The sequence below is a fragment of the Dasypus novemcinctus genome, chromosome 2, assembly GCF_030445035.2.
Source record: "Dasypus novemcinctus isolate mDasNov1 chromosome 2, mDasNov1.1.hap2, whole genome shotgun sequence".
Classification (NCBI taxonomy): Eukaryota; Metazoa; Chordata; class Mammalia; order Cingulata; family Dasypodidae; genus Dasypus; species Dasypus novemcinctus.
The window spans coordinates 35,085,703-35,111,507 of NC_080674.1; the positions used below are offsets into that span (position 1 = coordinate 35,085,703).

Here is a 25,805-nt window from a genome sequence, read left to right on the forward strand (position 1 = left end):
CTTTTTTTTATCATGTTTGTTTAAAAAAATTATGGTGGGTAGTAGAAGAAAGGAAGAAAAAGTAATTGTCAGTTGGCTAAAATGAAATTTTGAAATATTAAGTGTTGACTTCATTTCTCCAGTTTAGTTTTCTCCCTCACTATCAAACTAAGGAGCTGACTTTTTTATGCAATATAATAATTACATCTTACATTTATATAGCTTCTTATGTGCTGCCCACTGGTTTTTATAGCAGTTAACCCATTTCATCATCTTCTAAAACTCATAGTTAGGGTAAGTCTTATCACCACCCCCATTTTAAAGCTGTGAAAACTGAGACTTAGAGAAGTATTGCCATTTCCAATGGACCTTGAATCCAGAATATGGATCTTCTGGTTCCTGGTCCACAGAGCTTTTGAATTTTCCGAAACCAGCTCTCCTCTCTATAGTGTGTTGTCTTGGGATGCAGAAGACCTGAAAGCTATTTAAAGTGACTTGTGGTTGTCTTTGTACCAGGAATCTCCAGGAAAGCTGGTAATTGGGGGTGGGCATGCGCCTGCGGATGGTGAGCAAGCCAGTGCCCTGTCCCATGGGGAGAACCCGCCAGAAGCCGCAGCAGTGTGGGGACAACCAGCAGTGACTGGTAAGGTTACTTTGTTGTTTAAGCCTAAAGACAGGAAGGTAAAAGTTATCCTAATAAAAGAATTTTCAAGGAAAAAATTCTTTCACAAATTAGTATTTTAAAAAGCTACCTGCAAGCTTTCTATCACTGTTAAATTTCCTGAACCTGCTCACCTTACTTAAAGGTGGTTTCATAAATGAATATCCTGGTTCTTAGGAAATACACATGGAGGGAATAAGTGTTCAAGGATCACAATGTACCCAGCCTGCTCTGAAATGTTGAGAAAATGGACAGGCGGATGGACAGACAGAAACGGCAAAGTGTTAAAAGCTGGTGGATCTGGGTATCGGGTGGATATGTTGAGTTGTTCTCTGAATGGGTTTTGTATTATTTTCGCAACTGTCCTGAAAGTTCGAAATTACCTGAAAATTAAAAGTATTTTTTAAGAAGCCATTTGCATTTCAAGCTTTACTAGATCACTGTACCTAAATTCAGAGTTTTAATGGCAGGTTAAACACATCCATTTTCACTTGATCAATAGCATTTGGCCATTTTGTGACGAGTACTGTAATGAGTGAGACACGACACATGAATGGGAAGAATTTCCTGCCCTTCAGAATCTCTGCGCGCTAGCTGCTTACACAAGACCAAATGAATGTACCCAGAAATGACGGGCAGAACTGCCACAAGGGAAAAAAAAGAGTAGTATTCAAAAATTAAACTGAGTATCAATGGGCAATTGATTAATACCACAGAAGCAGAAACCATCTCAAGATTTACCAACTTTAAGATTTACCACTACCCATCGTTTGTAATTTTCCAAAATCATATTGCAAGATGTGATTTAAAAAAAAAATCAAGCTGAATTGAGTGACTTAGCTTCCTTGTTAGTGAAGAACTTTACTGAAAGTTTGTATTCTAAATGTGCAGATTTTTTGAAGTGGGGAAGCTTTTCTCAGTGACTTCTAATCCTTGTGATTCCCAGTGTAGACCTTCCACTGCCGCTTGCAGATCCTTTACTCTGAGTAGCTGCTCGTCTCAGTTGAACAAATCTCTGGTGGTAGAAAGGAGTAAGAAATCCTCACTCATGAGAACTGTCTTGTAAATGACAATTATGGAGACCCAGAATTCCGCCCCGTACCTTGATAGCTACTGACATAAAAATAAATAAAAATAAAAAATACAAGCCCCTGAAGTCATTGCTCTGTGATCCCTTTGGTCCTCAGTGGATGATCAGGATGTTACTATAGTTTCTCTTTTAAATCTTTCAGGCGGAGATTCACTCGCTGAACAAATCTCAGGCAAACTGTGTCTATGTGCTTTTCTGTTGTCCCTCTCTGAGCCTTGAGAAGGAGCAATTATAATTTCTTGGCATCTACTGAGCAACCAATAAAGACTAGTGCCAGGAACTGATTATATTTAATGTAGAATAATATGTGTGCTGTTTAATTAACATGTCATTAATGTATTTAAACATAATACACTGGCTGTGACTTAATTCTTCTTTATTGTGCAAGGTCCTCATTATGAGGATCGATTTGTTTGAGTTGCAGTGACACAGTGGTGCCCTCTAGGGTTCGGGAGGTGAAGCTGAGGTTTTTGACCCAACATTACACAGAAACTTTTCAGAGCTTCTGTCTCCTTTCTGTGGATTTTTCTCTTTTTCTTCCCAGTAAAAAGACAGGCTGTGAACCAGCCCTTCTTGCTTTTAATTTTGTTGCAAATAACATAGCTGCTTTCCGATGTGTAAAAAAGTGTCTTCAAAACATATCCTTTTTAACAGAAAGATCCTAACATGAATAACTGGCAAAAGAAGGAACTCCTTACCTTTTTGGGGGGAACATCTTCCTTTTTTAAGTTTCCTAAACAGCACGTAGGTACCATTTACAGACTGCATGGCAAGGACTGGACAAGTCACTCACCTCTTGGTTGTCCACCTCATTGGGCCGCTTAGAGGAATCAATGAGTTTATTCATGTCTAGCACTTGGAATTCTGCCTAGTACATGATATGCATTCAGCGAGGTGTATGTGAGTGTGTATAAGATTTTCCTAAGAAAACACATATTTATCCAAACTGCCTCATATATAATATGTATTTAATAAGACACACACACACATACACATATTTGATTTTCCTCAGAAATGTTTTAGAAGTGAATAATGATCAGCTTGCCGTTTTACCTGGCGGTGAGCAGCCAGCTGAGGTGTGCTGGTTGTGAGGTCTGATTTTTACAGCCTTTTCAGCTTCCCAGCAATCATTGACTCTCTCTTTTTATTTATTTATTTTATTTATTTCTCTCCCCTCCCCCCCTCCCTCCCAGTTGTCTGCTCTCTGTGTCCATTCGCTGTGTGTTCTTCTGTGACCGCTTCTATCCTTATCAGCGGCACGGGAATCTGTGCTTCTTTTTGTTGCATCATCTTGTTGTGTCAGCTCTCCGTGTGTGTGGCGCCATTCCTGGGTAGGCTGCACTTTCTTTCACGCTGGGCAGCTCTCCTTACGGGGCGCACCCCTTGTGTGTGGGGCTCCTCTACATGGGGGACAACCCTGCATGGCAGGGCACTCCTTGCGCACATCAGCACTGCGCGTGGGCCAGATCATCACACGGGTCAGGAGGCCCTGGGTTTGAACCCTTGACCTCCCATGTGGCAGGCGGACACCCTATCCATTGGGCAAAATCCACTTCCCTACATTGAATTATGTACCCCAATAAACACACGTTCTTAATCTATGTCTCTGTGAGTGTGACTCCATTGTAAATAGGCCCTTTTGAGGAAGTTATTTTTAGTTAAATTGTGGGACATGCAAGCAGGGTGTGCCCAGATTACTGGAGGCCTTGTAAAGAGCCCAGAGGTTAAGGAAACCATAAAGGAAGCCCATCGCCATGTGACAGGAGGCAGAAATGCAAGCCAAGGAGCCCCAAGGATGGCTGACACCAGTACCAGAACCCTAGTCCTTGGGGAGAAAGCAAGCCTTGCCAATAACTTGATTTTGGGCTTCTAAAACCACTGGCCAATAAATTCCATAGGGTAAGCTAACCCATTGTGTGGTAGTTGTCATAGCAGCCTGACAAACTAAGATACTATTCTTTCCCCATAATTGGAGCCAACAGAAGCAGGGAAGTCAGGCCAAAGGGAGTTCAAGAGAGGCTGAGCAGCATTAGTCCTTTCATCAGGGAACTAGAGACAGGATCACCTGGATTTAGTCCTCGTCTGCCCCCAGCCTTCCACTGTGGGCTAGGAAAGTTCTGTACAGTCTGTCTGGGTACCTTGATGACCCAATCCAGTTACTGCCAAGTGCTGTGTGCACAGGTGAGGTGGTCAGGGTCCAGGTAACAGCTGGGCCAGGGGTGGGCTTCCAGGGTGACCTGGCTCTCCCGCCCCTGGACTTCGCAGTCCTGGACTCATTGCTTACCCACTCTGAGCCTCAGTTCCTCAGTGATCCAAAGCAGATGGGAACCGGACCCACCTCGTGGTGGCACAAGGAAAATTAAGTCATGAAAAGCGTGCAGCACAGTGCTAAATCCTTAATGAGTAGAAAATCTCTTAGCATAGTGCAAAGTCCTCATAATTAGTTCTTAATTATTAACATGGAAACCTTAGGAGGAGAAGTGAAAAGCAATTAAGATCATTTTGTTTGGGGACTATGGACTGAACGTAATCGTTGGGGTATACCCACTTCTCAAGCCAAGAGCTTACATTGTGCCTGATTTTGTTTTTAACCTCAGACCCATAGCTTCTGCATCAGCTTCCTAGGGCTGCCGTAACAAATGGCCACAAACTGGGTGGCTTCAAACAACGGAAGTTTATTCTCCCACAATTGTGGGAGCTAGGAGTATGAAATCGAGGTGTTCAGAGTGCGACACTGCCTCTGAAGTCTCTAGCTAAGGCGCCTTCCTTCCCCCTTCCAGCTCCTGGGAGCCCCAGGCTGTGCCTTGGCTTGTGCCGCGTCGGTCCACCTTCTGCCTCCATCTCCACGTGACTTCTTCCGTGTCCAGATTTCCCGTCCCTTACAAGACACTGGTCATATTGGATTTTGGACCCACGCTAATCCAGTGTGGCCTCATCTTAACTAATTATATCAGCAAAGGCCCTATTTCCAAATAAGGTCACCTTCTGGGGTGCCGTGTAGACATGAATTTTGAGGGACTCTATTCAACCCGGTACAGCTCTTAAGAAAAGCGCTAATCCAATGTTCAGTGTTTTTCCCGTTCCAAGATGCTGTCTGCTGGCGGTGGAAGATTAGCTGGCGACCACGCAGGGCCTCATGAGGGCCCCTGCAGGACAGGGTGGCTCTCAGAACTCATCTCCGGGAATGACTTAATTTCTCACTGACCCCTGGCCATGTATCATCTTTCTCTGCTGCCTCTGAGATTTCATCCTCCTTGCTTCTCTGCTTCCATCTCATGTTCTTCCTCACTTTGCTTTTCTAGCCGAACTCACCCTCCTGACCCCTTCTCTCTCCCCACCCCTTCCATCATGGCTTTCACGATAATCTGGCTCCCACTCCTCTGAATTCTGTGAGCACAGAACTAAAGTCACTATAGATTCATGTCCTGTGTGAAGGATTCCTGTGTTTTCTTAAGGTAGCCTCATCTCCTAGGAAGTAAGTTCCTGAAGGCCCCATGCGTGGATTGTCTTACACTTCACTCTATCCCTCCCAGCCCTTCAGCACGAGGCCAGACCTCCTGTGAGAGCTAAAACACATGCTTGTCCAGATGCTGGGTCTGAGAAAGATGAGAGAGCTCTGCAGCATCAAAGGGAAGGCCCAGGAATCAAATGGAACAGCTTGCGTCCTGGGGCTTTTGCCATCAGAGAGTGAAGAGTGTAAACAAGCCCAAGCTAGGGGTTCTGGTGTTCTCCAGCCTTAAAAATAACCAAAAGAGAGAAGGGACGTGCAGAAGCAAGCATTCACCCTGCCAGTTGGTCCAAGTTATTTTAGAGCATCTGCAACAGGGTGGTATTTGTTAGATGCGGGTGCTCTGTAATTTTAGAGATACAAAAACAGAAAGACAAGAAGGCCTACATTTAGGCTAGAGTGTCTTTCTGAAAAAGAAAAAAATAATTTTGAGACTGCTTACAATTTTCCTTTTTTTTTTTTAATTGAGAAGTTTTATATTTTCTTCTATTTTTTTTCCCCTTTATCTCTCCTACCACCGGACCTGTTGTTTAAATTCTCAACACAGGACTGGACAGCTCGCCCAGCTCACCAGACCACATCGCTTCCCGGGGCCAGAAGGGGACCGTTCACCCCGAGCCCAGCAGAACCTCAGTAGATGGAGGGAAAGTCAGTCTGCCCGTGGACCCCAGAAAGCCAGCGTCACCCAAGGTCGCCGATTCCGACCCCGAGGGCAGGTCTCACGTCAGCATGTCCCCAGGGAAGAAGGCAGTGGCTCCTCCTGACTTCAGCAAGCCTCGGGCAGCCTCAGGAGCCAGCTCACCTGACGAGGCCAGGAAGGCAGCTCTCCTCAAGGTCGCAGATCCCAACACTGAGGGAGTGCCTCAAGCCAGTGCCGTCCCCCCACGAGACCTCGCCGCGTCCCAGGAGAAGAGACAAGCCGTTCAAGGTAACTGCAGCCAGGCTTTGGCAACGACAGAAATGCACGTACATGGAAACTCCAGGGAGCGCGCTCCGCGCAGGGGAACAGACTCTGCTCCTGAAACGGCACCGCAGGCCGGCCCTTCCTTGTCGTGCGCTGACAAGACCAAGGAAGCCTGTGGGGACGCCTGGGTGCGCTGCTGCCCAGGGGAGAGGAGAGCGAGCCCCGGGACGGCCGGCGACAGGCTCCTCCGGGAGCTGAGCGCCTCTGAAGCAGGCGTCCAGTCTTCTCAGAGAGGGGGCTGTACGAGTCAAGAGGATGGTGCTCCGGGGCAAACCCCAGCAGGGGCTGGAGGTGGAAGCTCCTGCCAGGCCGAGCCGGGCCCAGAGGAACGAGCCCCTTCGCCAAGGAGGGCCTGGGCTGCCGGGCCACCCCCTCACCCCCAGTGGGCCCCCCAGCCTTCAGTTTTGGAGTCAGTTAATCCCGATAAGCATTTTAGTGTGAACAAGAACTTCCTGAACAACTACTCTCGAAATTTCAGCAATTTTCCCGAAGACAGCTTGTCCCTGTCGGGCCCAGGCGACAGTACTGAACCATCCCTCTCATCCATGTATGGCGACGCTGAGGACTCATCTTCTGACCCCGAGTCGCTCGCTGAAGCCCCACGCGCTTCCGCCAGGAACAGCTGGTCACCACCTGGTTCTCACAGGTCATCTCACAAGGAAGATACCACGGAGTCCGAGGAGGAGCAAATTGAAATTTGTTCCACAAATGGTTTCCTCCACCTGTCCTCCCCATCTGCTCACCTCCCTGCCCAGCCAGCACCCCACCCTGCTTCAGCCAAAGCTCTGCCAGTAAAGCAGAGTGCTCTGAATGAATCGGTGGGAAATCCACGTGAGAGAGCGTCCCCTGTGCCAGGAGCCTCACACCCTTCACTACCAGACTCTTCCCCATCATCTTCACTGCCAGACAGAAACTCCCGGGAGCACGAGAAGCGTGTTTCACAGGGCCGCAGTTCCTCGTGTGGAGAGGAAACTGTGGAAGTTGACGGCACAGGCTCAGCCGTGGAAAACTGTCAGCCTTCTGAAGTCACCAGACACTGTCACCACCCGCCCGTCGCTCTCTGTTCCCCTAACATGGTGAATGGTTCGGAACATGACTTGCTAGATGATGAAGCTTCAAATGATAAACAAGACACAAAGATGAATGCAACTGCAACGACATCCTCCTCAAGTGTGGATGCCCCTAAGAACAGAGAATCTGTTGTGGTAAACTTACACATCTCTGAAAGTCAAGACCTGGACGACTTGCTACAGAAACCAAAAATGATCTCCAGAAGGCCCATCATGGCCTGGTTTAAAGAAATAAATAAAAATAACCAAAGTATGCATTTACAGAGCAAAACTGAAAAGGAACAATCCATGATGCCAATCAGAAGTCCTGATGCCAAAATTCAGACGTTGAGCTCAAGCCACAAAAAAGGGGTTACTGTGCCGAATAGCCCTCCTCAGCTGAAAACAAACCTCGAAAATAAAGACCCACCCAAAAAGAGTTCAGTAGAAACGCTATTAAGCAACTGTCAGAAACCCAAATCTGGTCCTAAGCTGAAAAGGCTCAGCATCAAAAGTAAAAGCAAAGTCAGTTGCGAGGCTCCTGCTGCTGCTACCACTAAGGCTGGGGGGACAGACCACAGGAAAGCCCTTATTTCACCCCCAAACTCCCACAAAATGCTTTCTAAGGCAGCTTCAAATAAGTTCCACATAGCTGTCCACGAGGAACCCGACAAAGATGCCACAGTTACCCCCAAGCCTCCCAGGAGCGTGCTGGAGAGCAAGCTGTCACCGGCTGCCTCTAGCTCCCTGAAGCCGTCGGCATCAGACTCAAGCATCCGAACATTTACTTTGTCCCTGGCCTCCCCCAAGACCCTCCCTGAACAGGGTGCATGTAGTGGGTTCCCCACGGCTGTCCCATCAGAACCCAACAGAAGTGGCCCAGCCACCCCCGAATCCCCTAAGAGTGGACCAGAGGGCAAAGCGCTCCCTGCTGCCTCGGGGTCAGGTAGTCTTGCAGCACCAGACAGCAGTCTGTCCATAGCAGGGAACAGGCGTGAGATTCAACTTCCCAGACAGCGCGAACTCCGCACACCCGGCCAAATGGGTTCAGTTTCAGAGGCGGCCCAGACTGGGGTGACTGGTGAAAAAGGAAGCAAAATAACTGCCAGCAGTCCCCTCGAAAGAGCAAACCATGTGAAAATAGTTGAGATGGCTTCTGAAAGAACGCAGAAGAATGTAGGTGGTGACAGGCAGGAGAAGGGAGAGATCAGACTCTGCCACCAGCCGGTGGAGTCACCCCCCAGTTATCCATCCCCACGCACCTCTCGCGCCTCCCAGGCCGAGCAGGAAATGCAACGATCTCTCAGCGTGGCGAAGCTGGCTTCCTCCTCCTCCCCTCAACTGCCTGCCAAAAAGTCAGAATCCTGCCAGGGAGAAACAAGCCCAACGTCAGAATCCCAAGGGATGCCCACGGATGCCACTGGCATGGGCACCACAGTGGATGACCATCCCTACTTCACACCCAGGCCAGCAACCAGGACCTACTCCATGCCAGCCCAGTTCGCCAGCCATTTTGGGCGGGAGGGTCTTTCCCGCCTCAGCCCATCACATCGGGACAGCCAGGTCCCTGGGACAAGAGATGGCCTCCTTGAGTCAAAGGCACCCAAAGGCTGCGTTCTCGGCCTGGCTAACGGGCAGGGTGTGTATAGTGTAAAGCCCCTGCTGGAGACCTCGAGGAACCTCCCAGCTGAAGGAGATGCCCTTTCAGTCCAGGACACGAGCTGCCCGGTCCCAGACAAAATCAAAGTCACCAGAAGACACTACTACTATGAGCAGAGCTGGCCCCATGAATCTACCTCATTTTTCTCGGTAAAGCAGAGGATCAAGTCCTTTGAGAATCTGGCCAACGCTGACCGGCCTGCAGCCAAGTCCAGTGCTTTTCCTTCTCTGTCAGTGAGCTCCAAGCCTCCCATCGGGAGACGCCCATCGAGCGGCATTCCCGCAGGGAGCCTCAGCCACCTGGGTGACACGGCAAGGTCCCTGAGACGAAGCCTGAGCTCCTGCAGTGAAAGCCAAAGTGAAGCCAGCCCCCTCATCTCCCAGATGACCAAGTCCCCTTCCAGCACAACACTGACGGTGCCCCCACAGAATCTGGTGGAGACTCATAGCAAGGGCCCTGATTCAGACCAAAAGAAACCACTCGGTCCTTCAGGAATTCCCACCCCCACAGCGACCGCAGCATCTCCCACCAAGAGGTACAAGTCCACGGTGCGCCACGCCCAGCCCTCTCCTTTAACCCGCTCCAAGCTCCAGGAGCTGAGAGCCTTGAGCATGCCCGACCTTGACAAGCTCTGCAGCGAGGACTACTCGGCAGAGCCGACCGCTGTGCTCTTCAAAACAGAGCTGGAGATCATCCCCACGAGGGCGCCCGGCTCCCCTGCCGGAGGCCTTTCGGGCCTCAATGGCTCCTCTGGCCTCTCATGTCTTGCGAAGGGCGGAAACGGGGCCTGTCCAGGAGGAAGCAGCCCTAAAGCCAGTGAGGCCGGGGCGCCTGGTTCGGTCAGTGCTGTGGGTGAAACAACCCAGGATCAGCCCTCCGGAAAAAGCTGGTCAGTTAAGTAAGTATCCGCTCCCCATCACCAGCACCACCACCTTTTCTAGTTTCAGTTTTTGTTTATATAAGAAACTTTATTTTTAGTGAAGTTTTTTAGGTTTACAGAAAAATCACAAAGTACAGAGAGTTCCCACATATCCCCACACATACATCGTTTCCCCTATTTATTAACATCTTGCATTGTTTTGGGAGGGATATTTGATACACTTGATGAACCTACATTATTAGTAGCTAAGTCGACAGTTTACATTGTGTTGTATCTTCCTGTGGGTTTTGACAAATGCAAAACTACTTTGACATCACGCAGAATTGTTTCACTGCCCAAAAAATGTCCTTGTTCCACCTTGCTTCTTTCCTTCTTTCCCCCTGAACTCTTGGTAACCACTCATCTTTTAAACGTTTCTATAGTTTGTGGTTTTGCCTTTTCCAAGGTGTCATATTGTTGGAGTCATGGAGTATGTTGCATTTTCAGACTGGCTTCTTCACTTAGCAGCAGTCATTTAAGGTTCCTCCATGTCCTTCTGTGGCTTGATAGCTGATTTCTTTTTTATCGTGGGCTAATAGTCCATGGTGTAATTGTTCCACAGTTTGTTAATCCATTCACCTAGTGAAGAGCATGCAGTTCCTTCCAATTTTAGGCAGCATGAATAAAGCAGCTATAAAATTCATGTGCAGGTTTTTGTGTGGACATCAGTTTTCAGCTCCTTTGGGTAAATACCTAGGAGAGCAGTTGTTGCATCCTGGGGTAAATCTGTGTTTGAAAGAAGCTGCCTGACAGTCTTCCAAAGTGGTTGTCACCAAAGACAATTCAGGTCTTTGTAGGTGACTGGAGTTAAACAGGCACTCTCTGACATATTTTCAGATATTTCACTTGAGCCAATAAGTTGAATGTTGTTATTAAATATGTCTGCAGGGAAACGGACTTTGGCCCAGTGGTTAGGGCGTCCGTCTACCATATGGGAGGTCCGCGGTTCAAACCCCGGGCCTCCTTGACCCGTGTGGAGCTGGCCATGCGCAGTGCTGATGCGCGCAAGGAGTGCCATGCCACGCAGGGGTGTCCCCCGCGTAGGGGAGCCCCACGCGCAAGGAGTGCGCCCGTGAGGAAAGCTGCCCAGCGTGAAAAGAAAGAGCAGCCTGCCCAGGAATGGCACCGCCCACACTTCCCGTGCCGCTGACGACAACAGAAGCGGACAAAGAAACAAGATGCAGCAAATAGACACCAAGAACAGACAACCAGGGGAGGGGGGGGAATTAAATAAATAAATAAATCTTTAAAAAAATAAATAAATAAATAAATAAATATGTCTGCAATTTTCAGTTAAACTTCTTCATTGGCCCCCTAATATCTTGGAGGAATCCATGAATCTACAGCAATTCCCACTGCCGTTGACAGTGAATAAAATTCCTGTTAGCATGCAGAATTCTTCAAGTAGTTTGGAGTGGAAGTTATGACCAAAAGAAAACATGAAAATCAGAAAATATCTGCAACATAGTAGAAAACAGATCATTTTAATGTGTCCTTATAAATGGAGAATCTGTTTTGTTTTAATGTTCTTTAAACATATTTATATTATTTAGTTTGGATCAACTTCTAGTCTCAGCGGGAGACCAGCAAAGATTACAGTCCATTTTATCATCAGTGGGGTCAAAATCTACCGTCCTAACTCTCATTCAGGAAGCGAAAGCACAATCAGAGGTGAGTGGAATACTGAAAACACAGGTGTATCTCAAGACCAGCCAGCTGTGCTGAACAAGACGAGTATGTTGATTGCAGTACATACAAAAACAGTTTTTCTCTTTATTCTAACCATTTTGAATGAAATGCTTCCTAAAAGACATCCTATATTTCCTTGACTTAACTAGCATCTACTAATGGCATTTGGTCTGTTTTTGATGATTCAGGAACCTCTTTAAGAACATAAGGAGGTAGAACATAAAGAACATACCAAGGTACCAAGCCCATATTTATGTTTATTGGGATTGTGTTTAGTAGAAAGTACAATTGAGGTCCTGCGGGATTTGCCTTTGACTAAGGTACCTGGTTCAACAACAAAAAAGTAGGTACTGCGGTTGCTTCACGGAGAGATTAAGAGGATTCAATTAAGGATCAGGTTTGAAAAGAGTTTAAAGATAGATGTGATGGAGTTGGTGACAACTGGAGGCAGAGAGATGAAGTAAAAATACTCAATGATGACTGCAGTGGATCCACTCTGAGTCACCAGCTAGCTGGAGCTGCCATGAGCCAAATCAGAGAATGCGGGGTAGATATAATGAGTTCAGTTTTAGATCTACTGAGTTTGAATTACTGTATCAGACTGAGTTGGAAATGGGAGTTGAATCCAGCTCAGAAGTGAGCAAATGAATCTTCTATGGTTTGAGGAAAACCATAGCGGGTTGTTTTATTCCGAAAGGGATTTGAGGTCATTGACAAAAATGCATGCTATACTCTGAGATCAAAAATAGGCATAGTTCAGGAGTCGTCGTAGCTCAGCAATTGAGTACCTGCTTTGCACGTACGAGGTCCTAGGTTCAATACTCAGTGCCTTCTAAAAAATTCACTATTCAGCAGATGGTTTGGATTCTTGGTTCCCAGGTAATCGCTTTACTCTCCATGGTTTTCCTGTTTTGAAGCTGAAACTGCTGCAGGGTTGGTACCTGGCTGCATGCCACTAGCTTAGAGAGCCTTTCCCCAAGTCCTGGCGAGGACTACATTGTGTTGTAAGTTTTACAGCTCAGTTGATTGTTCTCCTCTAGCTTGTAGCTTGCTTCAGATGCTAGATCTTAAATTTTCAGGTGCCAGGTTAGTTGAGCTGCTGTTTTAGCTTTCCAGTAGCATTTAATTATTCTCCCTCCCTTTTCTCCTCCCACATTTGGAGTCTGTGTGCTGAGGGATCCTCAAAGCAGAACTTGGCACCATGGAGTGGTTTGCATCCACCTACGTGTGAACATAAACTGCATAGTTCAAGTCGCCACCTGCTGGTGAACTAAAGAGTTACATCTTTGTAGCCTACCCTTGTTCTGAAGTGTAAGAGCACCTGAAGCCTACAGTATAAGACAAAGGAGCTAATTAGTAACTGCAAATAAGGTCTAAATAGGTTGAACGTAACAAAGAACAATAACAACAACAAAATCTGTTCATATCTAAAAACCATCTCTGAACAGCATTAATGTCTCAAGACTATCCATATAGAATTGAATCTTAATAAATGAATATTTTCTATTCAAAGAAAACAAATGTGAACAATTTTCTTTAGTCATAATGTGTCTGGAGCACGCTTTGCCAGGCTGTCCTTGCTCCAAATATCTAACAGTGTTAGATACTACAAAAGATAGGGGAAAATCTCAGCTATCTTCAGAAAGAAGATACACATCATTAGGAAGCATAAGCAAAGCGGAGACTGTGTGGTTTGAGGGGAAAGTGTGGAGAGCTGCCCCAGGGACAACTCTGGGGCCTCCATTGCCCTCAGCTGGGTACAACATTCACTGCCTCAGGCAAGCATCTTGGTTTGTCTTTTTGCAGCTTTCTTTCTCTTCCTTTTTTTTTTTTTTTTTTGTATCGTCTTCAGTTGATTCCAAAGAGGAACAGTGAGTAAACATACCTTTAGTTTGCCATCCGAAGATCAGAAGTTTCCTGCCTTGCTTATTCCAATATGTATGGCTTCTAGGTGTTAAAAATGAGGCCTTCTAGGGGCACCGCGAGAGATTAGAAAGAAGCAGAAAACAAAGTCTTCTGACTTGAGCGTGCCCAGATCCGGTCTGTGATTTCTTGGAGAACTCTTAGTGGTTGAACTGGCTTCCCTGATGCTATGCTAAGCTTCTTAGAGCAACAAAAATTTGACCAGACATTCAGCTTCTAGGGTACTTGTATCCTCAGTTACAACTGCGAGGAAAAATCCATTGGAATAAATTAAAATTTGGGGGCTAACATGTACAGGAATCCAGGAGAGTTCCATTTTCAAATATTGTCCCTTTGCCCCAATAAACTATTTAAATATCTGAACTAGTCATAGTCTCCAAGAAGCTGCACAAAGATCATTTATCCTACCACATGTTCCAGTTTTAGCTTAGAAAGCCTAGTCATCATTCTTCTCTCCAGTGAACAGCATCTGGGCATATGTATGACTGAAGTTGCCTGTGAAGTCAAAATTACAGTCCCCAAAAGATCTGCAGGACATTGTAATATGAGTGAAACCAACTCCATTAGTGTGTGGCGGCCTTGGTTTGAATTAACTTCTCTAGAGAATAAAATTGCTTAGGATTAGTCATGACTTACTATTATGACTAAACACTTTTATTTTTAAATATGTGGGTTTCTCCCCAGCACACTGATAGAACATTTGGCTTACATTACAGAGGTAGTTCTCTTTCAATATTTTCACTTCTCTCATCAAATTAGTCTTTAAGACTGATTCTTTTTCTGTTGCCTTGTTTGAGAAGACACTGAAGTGATGGATTATAAATCACTTCATGTGAAGCCTCGCAATGCTGATCTTTAAAGTGTTGCTGAATCATATCTGTGTGTGTGGGTGAAAGAAGTAAAAATTCCAAATAATTAGTACCGTTTTTTTTTATTTCAAAATCTTTTATTCCAAGGTATCTTTTGATTGATGCTTGAAACATAGGACATTCTTTTGTAACTTAACCTAGGACACTACTAAGGTTGTTTTAGTCTCGATATGAGTTAACAACCAGTTCAGTTGCATCTGAAGTCCAATGAACTGCATACCTTGGGGAGGGGGATGAAGTACAAAACATGCCTTAGTGTGCTCCCATCTGGCCTCTTGACTCATCTCTTTGCTGCTAATGAAACTGGCTTTGCTAAATTATAGAATTAAAGACTAATTCCCTTCATGGTCAAAATTATGTGTTATGACTACATTTGGTAAGACATGATCTGGTGTCTAGAATGGCTTGAAGACTTGAGAATTCTAAATTGTCCCCTGCCCCCATTCTGGTTCATTTTCGCCTTCTCCGTGTGTCAGGTTCTACAGCTACAAGATGGACCCTACAAACTTGCCGTATATGCACCACCCAGAAGGGACTCAAAGATGGTTGAGATGGGACTCCTCCAATGTTTCTGTCTAAGCTCATGAAGAACCACTGGGGATTAGTGGTGAAAAGATACCAGAGGGGGTTTGCCATCAGAATTCCTTACTCCTGACACAAGGAATACACTTTTTTTCTATTTCTTTTCACTAGAATAAAGAAGATGTTTGCTTCATAGTCTTGAATAAAAAAGAAGGCTCAGGGCTGGGATTCAGTGTGACAGGAGGGACAGATGTGGAAGCGAAATCAATCATGGTAAGTGGCGATGTCAAGACACTCTTAGGAAAATCATTTCTTAGGTAGTCTCAGAATTTGAGAAGGACAAAATTCAAGTGAAAATCACAACATGCCCTTTGAAAACTACTGCTTTCTGGCTCCCTGCTACCAAAAATAAAAATGGAGAAGTGGGGGGAGCAGGTGTACAGTATAGCTTGGCTGAGTACCTGCTTCCCATGGATGAGGTCCCGGATTCAATCCCTGGTACCTCCTAAAATAATTAAAAATAATAATACTACTAATAAAGAAGTTTTTAAAAAAAGGAAAAGTGGGAAAGTATTAGTAATATTTTCATTGATAAAGATAAACATTTTTAAAACAGTTGGCATGACCTGGTGACCTATTAAAATCCAATACTATAAGCTGTCTAAATCCTTACATTACGCTTAAATATTTTATTTATATTATTTGTATAAGTACTAGAAAAACATTAGAAGCATGTCTTCGCTTATAAAATTAATTATTTCTCAAGAACAGCACTTAAAAATCTTACATCCCTCAAGCCTTTTAAAATCATTAGGTTGGCCACCTTCTTTGGACTCCAGAGACGAGGCCTTAATCATCTTTATGTTCCTCTTGCACATGGAGTGCCAGGCACATATTAGACACTAATAAGTTGTTAAGTAAAAATGTTTTCATACACTGATGTTGACATTTGTAATTCTATCCCCCCAGTTGAATATTTTTATGACAAACCAAGTGTTTGGGTGATTTGGAAAATGTAACATTAGAAAGTTCCCTTAATACAGATTTGCAGTTACTCTTTCAGTTTTATTGACACAAACAGATTTGGCTTTTGTTCTCTTTTCCTCTCCTTGTCCCAGGTCCACAGAGTGTTTTCTCAGGGGGCGGCTTCTCAGGAAGGGACCATGAACCGTGGCGATTTCCTCCTGTCAGTCAACGGTGCCTGGCTGGCTGGTGTGGCCCCCGGGGATGTCCTGAAGGTGCTGCACCAGGCGCAGCTGCACAGAGATGGGCTCGTGGTAATCAAGAAAGGAAACGACCAGTCCAGGCCCTCTACCAGGCAGGAGCCTCCCACAGCCAATGGGAAGGGGTCTCTGTCTAGAAAGACCACCGCCCTGGAGCCCAGGTTAGGTAAGATACCAGTGCAACAATAAGCAGGGTATGAGCAGCTGGCAGGTAAGAGGAGACTCTAGCCGAACGCAAAGGAAAATAACGTCTAGCTTCTGAGTCAGAAAAATTAAATATGGTGAATTCTAGTGTTTGTGGCTGCTTCTTACAAAAGCAGTTGCATATCATTATCTCCCTGTAGCTAAAGCCACGTTGTTGAGGTTTTAAAATGACTGCTCAACAGCATCTCAAAATGTCTTAAAAAGGAAACCCCTATTATGATGTACATGCTTCTGTGAGTTTAAGTAGCTGCTGAGTAAAGCAAGAAGCTCTTGTAAAGGGGGAAATCACTATTGAAGGAGACATTCCAGAACTGAGATTTGTCTTTAGGCAACCTCAAGGTTTGTATTCTTTCCTGTTTTAGAAGAACATAAGGAAATGGGGAGCCGAAGTGTTTTTGTGTTTAAAAACAGAAGCTGCAGCCTTGATAAACTTCTCTTAAGGGCTTTCAGTAGTTTAGTCCAGAGAGCAAAGTAGAGAGAAGTGCAGGTTGATGCCTTCTGGAAGGGGTCTTTCGTTTCTTCTGAAGAGCTCTCCCTGCTAAAGTCAAGGGTAGCTGAATTCCCCTTTCCTCAGCTTGCCTTCCTTGTGACCTGAGCTACTTGTAATGGCTTTGCTGGATATGACACTGATTCCATAGAACAAATGAGAAATGCTTCTTGCCAAGAGGCCTCAGCCTTGTCATGGGAATCCTCAGTCTTCCTTCTGCTCTGTTCTTTGCTTTCACTGGAGAGCTGGAGCACTTCCCAATTTAGGAAAACCCCCTAGTCATCAGACCTTGTCATGCTCGCCTTTGCCCCAGCATTGTCTGCACTGGGTGATATATTCGCAGTAGGATCCTAGAAATTTAATCTACTTGTCAAAGGGAACCACTCGATGCTTAGTTCTCCAGAGTTTTTCAAAATTCATAAAATCAGATATAGAAAGCTACCCCATCACTTATAATCATTAAATATTCCTGTGGTAGCTTCAGGGTATCTGGCCTTGAACCCAGACCCTGAAGTTATCTAATTATAAGCACCTCGAAGGCTTAAACTTATTTCTTCATATTCCTAGTCCCTAAAATCCCCCTGCCTCAGGGTTCTACCTGATCCTATGTCGTTATTCCTTAACATACATTGAGAGAATGCAACTTGGGGCTTGATGAGGTAGGCTGCACATTAGAGGCCCCTGGGAAGTTTCAAAAATCCTCATACCCAGATCAATTAAATTATAATGTCTATGGAAGGAGCAGAGAAGGAGCCAGGCGTCAATATTTTTTAATGTTCCCAGATGATTCCAGTGTGCAGTCAGCGTTAAGAGCTCTAATAAACCCATTTTCCTGTTTAACAGCAAGTAAAACCACCTATTGGAAAGTCATGCTGCTAACAGGGTTACTAAGTTTCCTTCAGACCCTGGGGTGGTCTTCTTTAAAGCACATTGACTGGCTTTATGTGCATTAGGCCTAAACCCTAAGGAATACATTCAGCGGGCAGTTTAATCTGTTTGTGGTCCTTCCCCTGCCTCCCAACCAACTGAATGCTCCTTTCATTACACTCCAATTTCCTTCCCCGATACAGCGCATTAGTAAACAAAATAAAAGGCAGGTTTTATTTCTTCAGACCCCTGAGGGTGATGCCAGCTCGGCCTAGCACATAAAGTGGGTGCGGGTTCGTGGCTGTGAAGCAGGCATCGCCATGGAAATGATGGCAGATAATGGATGATGAAGAGAGACAGGGCCAGCGGCAAGGGTCATCCCTCACAGGAGAATCAGTGGCAGGAAGGGGGTAGGGAGGTTTTCACAGGGATGGTCCCAGGGAGCTTGGGAATCAGGTGTACCAGTCCTCACGCAAGGCGTGGCCTGGGGGTGCGGCAGGTTCTCAGTACTAGTCTGTGACACTGCTGCCGTCCGCAGCCCAGTAACGACTGGAATTCGATTCTCCGAGTGTGGCTTTAGTCCTTCCTGGGATGAGCACCACCTGTGTGGGGGTTTGACGAGAGCAGTTTATCCTTCTTGTTCATAAAGGCATCATCCATCCTTACGGAAAGTGCCCTGAAAAGAGCAGGGCGCAAGTACAGCAGGAACACAGCCAGAGGCAGCTCTAAATTTGGAAGACCAGCTGTAATGCTGATCTCAACTACTGTTACAAGCTCTTCACAGCCGATGGGGCGTGGTGGTGAGGGGAGTCCGTGCTGCGTGCGAGAAGGCGTGGTGGGCCTGGACAGGAGGGGCAGCGAGCAAGCCTGTCGCTTTGCTGATGCCGTTGCTGCAGGGAGAAGCACAGCTGCGCAGGACGCTCTGTGTGTTGAGGTGCTGAAGACCTCTGCCGGGTTGGGGCTAAGTCTGGATGGAGAAAGATCTTCTGTGTCTAGAGACGGGCCTCTGCTCATTAAAAGAGTGTACAAAGGTAATGTTCTAGGAAACAGCTTTCTATGACCTGTCTTTTTTCCGTGTATGTGTCAATAAAATACCAATGTCTTTCATTTAGGAATCAAATTTGTTCAGAAAAATCTAAAACCTAAGGTGTTTTTAATGTTTTCTGATACACAGGGTTTATCCTGTGTCACTCCATTTCTGAGTGTTTTACATGCATTAATCATGCTGCCACATGACAAGCCTGTGGGGTAGGTACTATTATTAGCCCTGTTATACAAAAGGAACACTAAGCCACAGGGGAGTGTGTAAGCATCCAAGGTCACACAGCTGGCAGAACTGGATTTGAACCCAGGCCCCTAACTCTACTTCTTCCTAACTCCATGCTCCTACCTCTATGTGCTTAATTGTTATTGATGTGAACATATCACACTGAGCAATTCCATCGGAACTGCCAACCACAGGGGTATTTAAGATCAAGCAATATCTTATTGACTTATAGTAGCAAATACTAGACTGCAGAAAAGTAAGATGGCAGTAGTAGATATTGTTGAAATAGCTGATAGATGTGAGGTCTCTTCATGAAGTTGAATGATTCATTTTATGATCTTGGACAGGTCCCAAAAATCTGATTCAGTTCCTGAGCTCAACAATTATATTAGTAGTAAAAATTGTACCCAAAAAAAATCAGTATATTATTACACTTGTGAATGGATCAGAAACTCCTTTTGAGAATATAACAGAGTAATACGTCAGAAAGTAATAGAGCCAATTTTTTTTAATGACTGGTCAATGATCTTGTGATATTTTTCTAATTCAGAAACCTACCCCCATTCCAGGCACACGGTATTAATAAGAAAAAAATATTTTTAATATGTAGCTGTGCTAAAAAATTTTTTTTTTAAAAAGCTCCGTGGATTAAGAATGGAAATGAAGTCTCTAGTGGTGAAGAGACTGCAACTCTGCAGCCCAGAGGAAAGTGGAGTGAGAAATGAACTGTGGAGGCTGGGGCTTCAGAGCCCACCCAGGAGGAGGGGCTGAGCACCCACTGCATTTGAGGAGACTGGAACCAGGGGTCATGCGATGCGGAAGGCTGGGACTTGCTCTTGGCCAGTGAACTGGGGACGGCCTAACAGCTTGGGGGCAGCTAGCACAGACTGCCTGCTTGTGGCCCTTGGGCCAAACCAAGGGCAGACCTAAATCAGGAGCCAGGCCTCTGCTGTGTGAGATGTCCAGAATCATGCTCCCTGGGTAAAGAGAGAACCCCATACTCATTAACTTCACACAGCAGAACACAGAGACCCAAACTAAGGCAAGCATGAAACACTTGACAATAAGAGCATGCTCAAGAAAAATCTGCTTTATTAATAAGCTCTCAAGCAAAGATTACAAAGTACATGAAGAAAATGATTGCCATGAGAGGTAGCCAGAAGATCCAATAAATGAGAACCTATTCAAAAAAGAGGCAGGACTATTATTGGTGAAACAGGAATAAGGTTATTCAAGAGGAGATGGCAGATGTTTTATAAAAAACACCTGTTAGCAGTGAAAAATGAATAGAGCCAAATACTAAAATATTAATAAGTAAAATTTAAAAATAGACTAAACCCATATTTAGAGGGAATTTTTTAAAAATGAGACAGAACAGAAGAAATCATATAAAGTGCAGTACAGGGGATAGAAACAAGGAATACAAAAAGGTGATGAGATAAGGATGATACAGTCATACCTTGGTACTGGACTGCTTTGAAACACATCAAATTTGGTACTCGACACATTTTGACGTGAAAATTTTGTCAGTACTCATCATTTGTTGGGTACTCGAAGCACAAGCTAGAACTTGTCAGTTTCAGTTGTCTCGTGACTCACTACCCTTCCAGCCAAAACAAAGGGTCACACGTTAGGCACATAGTAGGTAACTCTTATCCCGTGCACATCCCATTGTCTTATCTTCACTTCTGTGGTCATTTTGTGTATTTTTGCTTTTTCTCATCATGGGTCCTAAGAAAATGAGCGGTGATTGCACTGAGCAGAAAAGAAAATTACTTCACATCACCACTGAACAACAAAAAAGAAATAATAGATAACTATGAGAGCAGTATTCACATTACTGATCTTGCTATGGAATACGGTATGCCTAGAACAACAGTCTCCACCATCATTAAGAATAAAGAAGCAATACAAAAGGGCTGATGTTGTAAGGGAGTTAAAGCAGCAACTAAGCAGTGCTCCCAAACACTCGAAGTTGAAAAGCTATTATTAATTTGGGTAAAGTAGCAGCAGTTAGTGGGTGACAGTGTATCAGAAGCCATGATATGTGAAAAAGTGAAAGTGCTGCATGTCAATCTTTTGAAAAACAAACCTGAACTGAGTGATAAGAGTGTTGACGTTTTCAACGCCAGCCATGGCTGGTTCCATAATTCTAAAGAGGACCAGCATCCAGTGTCACGAGGCATGGCGAGGAAGCCAGTGCGAATAAAAAGGCTGCTGATGAATTCATCAGTGAATTTCAGGACTACGACGAAGCTGAGGGTTTTATTCTCCCCAAAGGTTTTAACTGTGATAAGAGCAGATTTTTGGGGGGAAAAAATGCCAGGTAGGACCTTCATCACAAAAGAGGAGAAGGCATTACCAGGCCACAAACCAATCAAAGACAGGCTCCCTCTATTGTGTGGGAATGCTAGTGGGGACTTAAAACTCAAGCCTCTACTAGTCTATCATAGTGAAAACCCATGAGTTTTCAAGAAGCATAATGTCATAAAAAGCAAACTCCGTGTGATGTGGAGAACAAACAGCAAAACTTGGGTCACAAGGCAATATTTCACCAAGTGGATAAATGAAGTGTTTGGTCCCTCAGTGAAAAAAATATTTGCAGGAGAAAGATTTGCCTCTGAAAGCTCTCCTACTTTTGGACAGTGCATCTGCCCACCCTCCAGGCCTGGAGGATGACTTACTGGAGGAGTTCAGCTTCAACACTTTTCCTGTCCCCCAACACTACTCTTCTCATCCAGCCCGTGGACCAGCAGGTCATTTCAAACTTCAAAAAATTGTACACCACAGCACTTTTCCAGAGGTGCTTTGAGATCACCTCTGATACCCAGTTGACCCTCACAGAATTCTGGAAGGAGCATTTCAAAATCCTGCATTGCCTTGAACTTATAGATAAAGCCTGGAATGAAGTCTCTTATAGGACAATGAATTTGGCATGGAAGAATTTGTGGCCAGAAGCTGTGACTCAGAGATACTTTGAAGGGTTTGAGGCTGACCCCAAGCCTGCAGGTACAGAGGGTACAGCTGTGCAGGATATTGTACCTTGGGCCAATCCTTGGGTCTGGAGGTCGATGCTGCTGATGTTGAGGAGTTAGTGGAGGAACATCATGAAGAGCTCAGCACTGAGGAACTGCGGAACTACACAAGGAGCAGCAACAGAGGTGGCTGAAGAGATTTCTTCAGGTGAGGAGAAGATAAGAGAGGATGTCCCCAGTTCCTTGATAAAAAAAAATGTGTACAAAATGGGCAGCGGTTCAAAACTTTGTGTAGAAATACCATCCAAAGCTCTGACAAGCAGAAATGTGAATTTATTAAATGACCAAACAATTCCATACTTTGGAGAAATTCTGAAAAAACAGAGGCAGTCCTCATTGGATAACTTTTTAGTGAAGGTGACAAATAGTGTGCCAGCACCTGTGGTGCAAGTTGAAAAAAGGCAGAAAAGAGAAAGAACACCTGATGTGCAAGTGCCCAATGTTCTATTGGAGGGGGACTCTCCTTCCAAGCAACACTCCATGTGACCTCTCCTCCTCACCACTCTCCCACCATCCCATTAGGCCATGGACTCTTCTCAGTACAGGTAAAGTGAAGTTTTTATTTTATTTAATCTAAGTATTTATTAATTTTTAGGTTTATTTCTCATGTAATGATATACAACCCTATCTTTTTACATACTGCCTTAAAAATGTACGTTGTCTTTGATTTGGGAACACATTCAATTTATTTACAATATTCCTTTAGGGGAAAAAGTCTGTTTGGTACTCATCATTTTTGGTACTGGTCCCACCTCCCAGAATCAATTAACAATTACTGAGGTATCACTCTAGGCGTTCCAGAAGGAAAAAACAGAATGAGAGAAAGGAAATCGTGACTAAGAATTTTCCATAACTGAAGAGACAAGAATACTCAGATTGAAAAAACTCAAGGGCAAAACAGGAAGGATTTTATAAAAACCCAAACCTCGATGCAGCACAATAAAATTTCAGAATATAAAGAATAATAATTGAATCTGAAAAGCTAACAGAGAAAATTCTGAGATTACTCACAATGGCACTACAGTCAGATTGGCAGCAGTAATCCTTCTCCATCAGAAGGCCAGAAGACAAGAGAAGAATGCTGTCAAAGGACTGAGGAGAAATATCTATCAGCCTAAAACATCATGCCCAGCTAAACTATCACTCAGGAGTGACAGCAAAATGGAGGTATTATAAGCACACAGTAAGGAGAACTGAGGTCTTGCCACCAGTCACGGGGCACCCAGCAGCCTCTGCAGGCCAAGTGCACAGTCCTAAAAGGTATCTGGGGCCTGCAAATCAAAAGACCAGAGGCTGAAGCCAGCTGAGGCTGCAGCCCAGCTGAGGTGGGCTGAGAAAACTGAGCTCCGGAATTGACAGTAAAGTGAAGAGGGAACCACAGGAGATGCGAGCATCCTCCAGACCCGTCTCCACTGGAGCAGAGATGAAGTCCTAGATAACTTCTTGGCTTTTGTACAAGACGTCTGGCCAGAAATCCATGAGAACTACCATATACATAGAGAAGGAGAAAGAAGCACCTGTTCCATAGGCTAGCATTTTAGATATTCTTCTGTGCAAGCATGCAGCAGTTTTATTCTTGTGAAAAGGCATTCTAGTATTTCTGAATATTATATAGTAGGTCCCTCTCGCCACTCTTTCTGGAGACAAATGAATCTAGTTTCTTTGTACAGGCTTAGAGTTTATTCAAAGATTTCACCTTCTCACCCCTTATTATCATACTTTCAAATTGAATAGGTATAAGTTCATCTTATTTTCCTGTGTCTTTTAGCTCAAGCAGCAGAAAGCAATATAGCAATGTTGATTTCTTGTGCAGGTCTAGTACAAAATTTTCTTCAAGTAATAAATAAATTAAATGTCATATTTCCCTAAAGCCTTCTTGAACATTAAGGATTTTTTTTTAAGGACATACCAGGAATTGAACTTGGGACTTCATACATGGGAAGTAGGTGCTCAACCACTGAGCTATACCTGCTCCCAAGGTCAGAGATTTTTATCTATGACAAAAGTAGTAAATTGATTTCGTAACCTCCTATGTGAAGCAGCAGCCATCCAGGTAGGATTAGAACACTTATCATTAATACAGTTATTTGTATGGGCTGCTTTTGAAAAGTTTCTCTTTGCCATTTTACCACAAAGTTCAGCAATACAGTAAACCATTAAAAAAAAGAGATATAACAATTAGAAATATAGGCTAAAATCTGTCATTATTGACATTAGTTCTTCTTGATTGAAAAGAATCTAAGAGAATCAAACATTAAGCCACTATCAATATTTCACCAAGGTTGTTGGATTCATAATCAACATACAGAACTCAACAGTATTTCCTGTATATCAATAACCATTATTTTTAAAATACAGTAAGATTTCTTAAACAAGACACAAAAAGCATATATCATGAAAGAAGAAAAAAATACATAAAAATGTTTAGCTTCTGATTGGCAAAAAAAAAAATTCATAAGAATAAAAGTAAATGGCTAAAAGATATTTGCAATGTATTTAATCAACAAAAGGATAAATTACAATTCAATAAGAAAAACACTGAAAGAGTAGGTAAAGAAAATAGACAATGGACAAAAGTTGAAACTTAATTGACCAAGAAACACAGGAAAAGATGCACAAACTTATATTAGTTATTGGAGGGAAATTATGATAACTATAGGAATCATTTTTTTATTCATCAGGTTGGGGAAAAAAAGGAAATCTAATAAAATAATGTGTTGGCTAGGATGTGGTGAAATGACACATTGTTTTATCTCTTTGGGGGAAAATTTGGCAATGCTAAAGTAGAAGCTAGCAAATGATATAAATTTCTTTCCGCAGTAGAATGACAGATAAAATATTTTCATAAAAGGAAAGCTATCTAGTAATTAAGTCAAATGGATTTTTAAAAATATATTTTTATTATAGAAGTTGTGAATTTACAAAGCAATTATGTACATGTGTGGAATTCCCAAACAATACCCTTTCACCAACATACCACGTTATTGTGGAGCATTTGTTACAGATTATGAGGTATCATCATCAGACTATTACCACTGACTATGGTCTATAGCATACATTTGGTATATTGTTTCCATACCCTCCTATTATTAATACAGTACATCTTTGGCATTGATGCAAGACTACTGCAGTACGATGTTAACTAAGTCCATAGGTTAGATTAACTGTATTTTCCCCATGCTTCTCCACTTTCTTACTACCTTGCAATAGTGATGTACATTTGTTCTAGTTCACAACGGACATTCTTGTATTTGTACTATTAACCACAGTTCTCATCCACCTCTGGGTTATTCAGTTCCTAGATTATTCTCTAGCTTTCTTTCAGTTGACATTTACATCCCTAGACAACCCTTTTCACCCACAATCCATTTATAAATAGCTACATTAGTTCTATTCACTACAGTGTGTAACCATCAACTATCCATTTCCACACCTTTACAATCAAGTTAATTAAAACTTCTACATACAGTAAGCATCAGTACACCTTCTCAGACTTCTTCCTATCTCCTATTAACCTATACTCTAGGTTTTAACTCCATGCGTTTATTCTTCGTATTTAGCTCATATTAGTGAGAACATGCAGTATTTGTCCTTTTGTGTCTGGCTTATTTCACTTAGCATAATATCTTCAAGGTTCTTCCATGTTACCATGTGTCCTAATTTCATTTCTTCTTACAAACCCAGTCTGAGTGCTTATGCAACTGGCTTCCTATTAACATACTGACTTCTGTTTTGGTCATTGGGACTTTCCATGTCCTTAGGCCCACATAAACATTCACAAAAATCTTTTAGGACCCTTCTTGGGGCTGTCAGTTAACATTCCTAAAAGAATGACCATGTACCCAGGCAAGACAATGGGCATGAGTTAACACAGTATAATTGGCTCTTT

General features: G+C 43.9%; 1 protein-coding gene across 5 annotated transcripts in view; it reads left to right on the plus strand.

The window, feature by feature from the left end:
- The window catches only part of PDZD2 (PDZ domain containing 2), a 432,190-nt gene that overhangs the window by 402,912 nt on the left and 3,473 nt on the right, over window positions 1-25,805 (plus strand). For all 5 annotated transcript variants that reach the window (XM_058307486.1, XM_071207654.1, XM_058307512.2 and 2 more), the window contains 6 exons: window positions 496-622; window positions 5,786-9,809; window positions 11,384-11,501; window positions 15,005-15,106; window positions 15,952-16,222; window positions 18,511-18,645. In XM_058307486.1, the coding sequence (XP_058163469.1) occupies window positions 496-622; window positions 5,786-9,809; window positions 11,384-11,501; window positions 15,005-15,106; window positions 15,952-16,222; window positions 18,511-18,645 (4,777 nt within the window). The remainder of the gene's footprint in view (window positions 1-495; window positions 623-5,785; window positions 9,810-11,383; window positions 11,502-15,004; window positions 15,107-15,951; window positions 16,223-18,510; window positions 18,646-25,805) is intronic.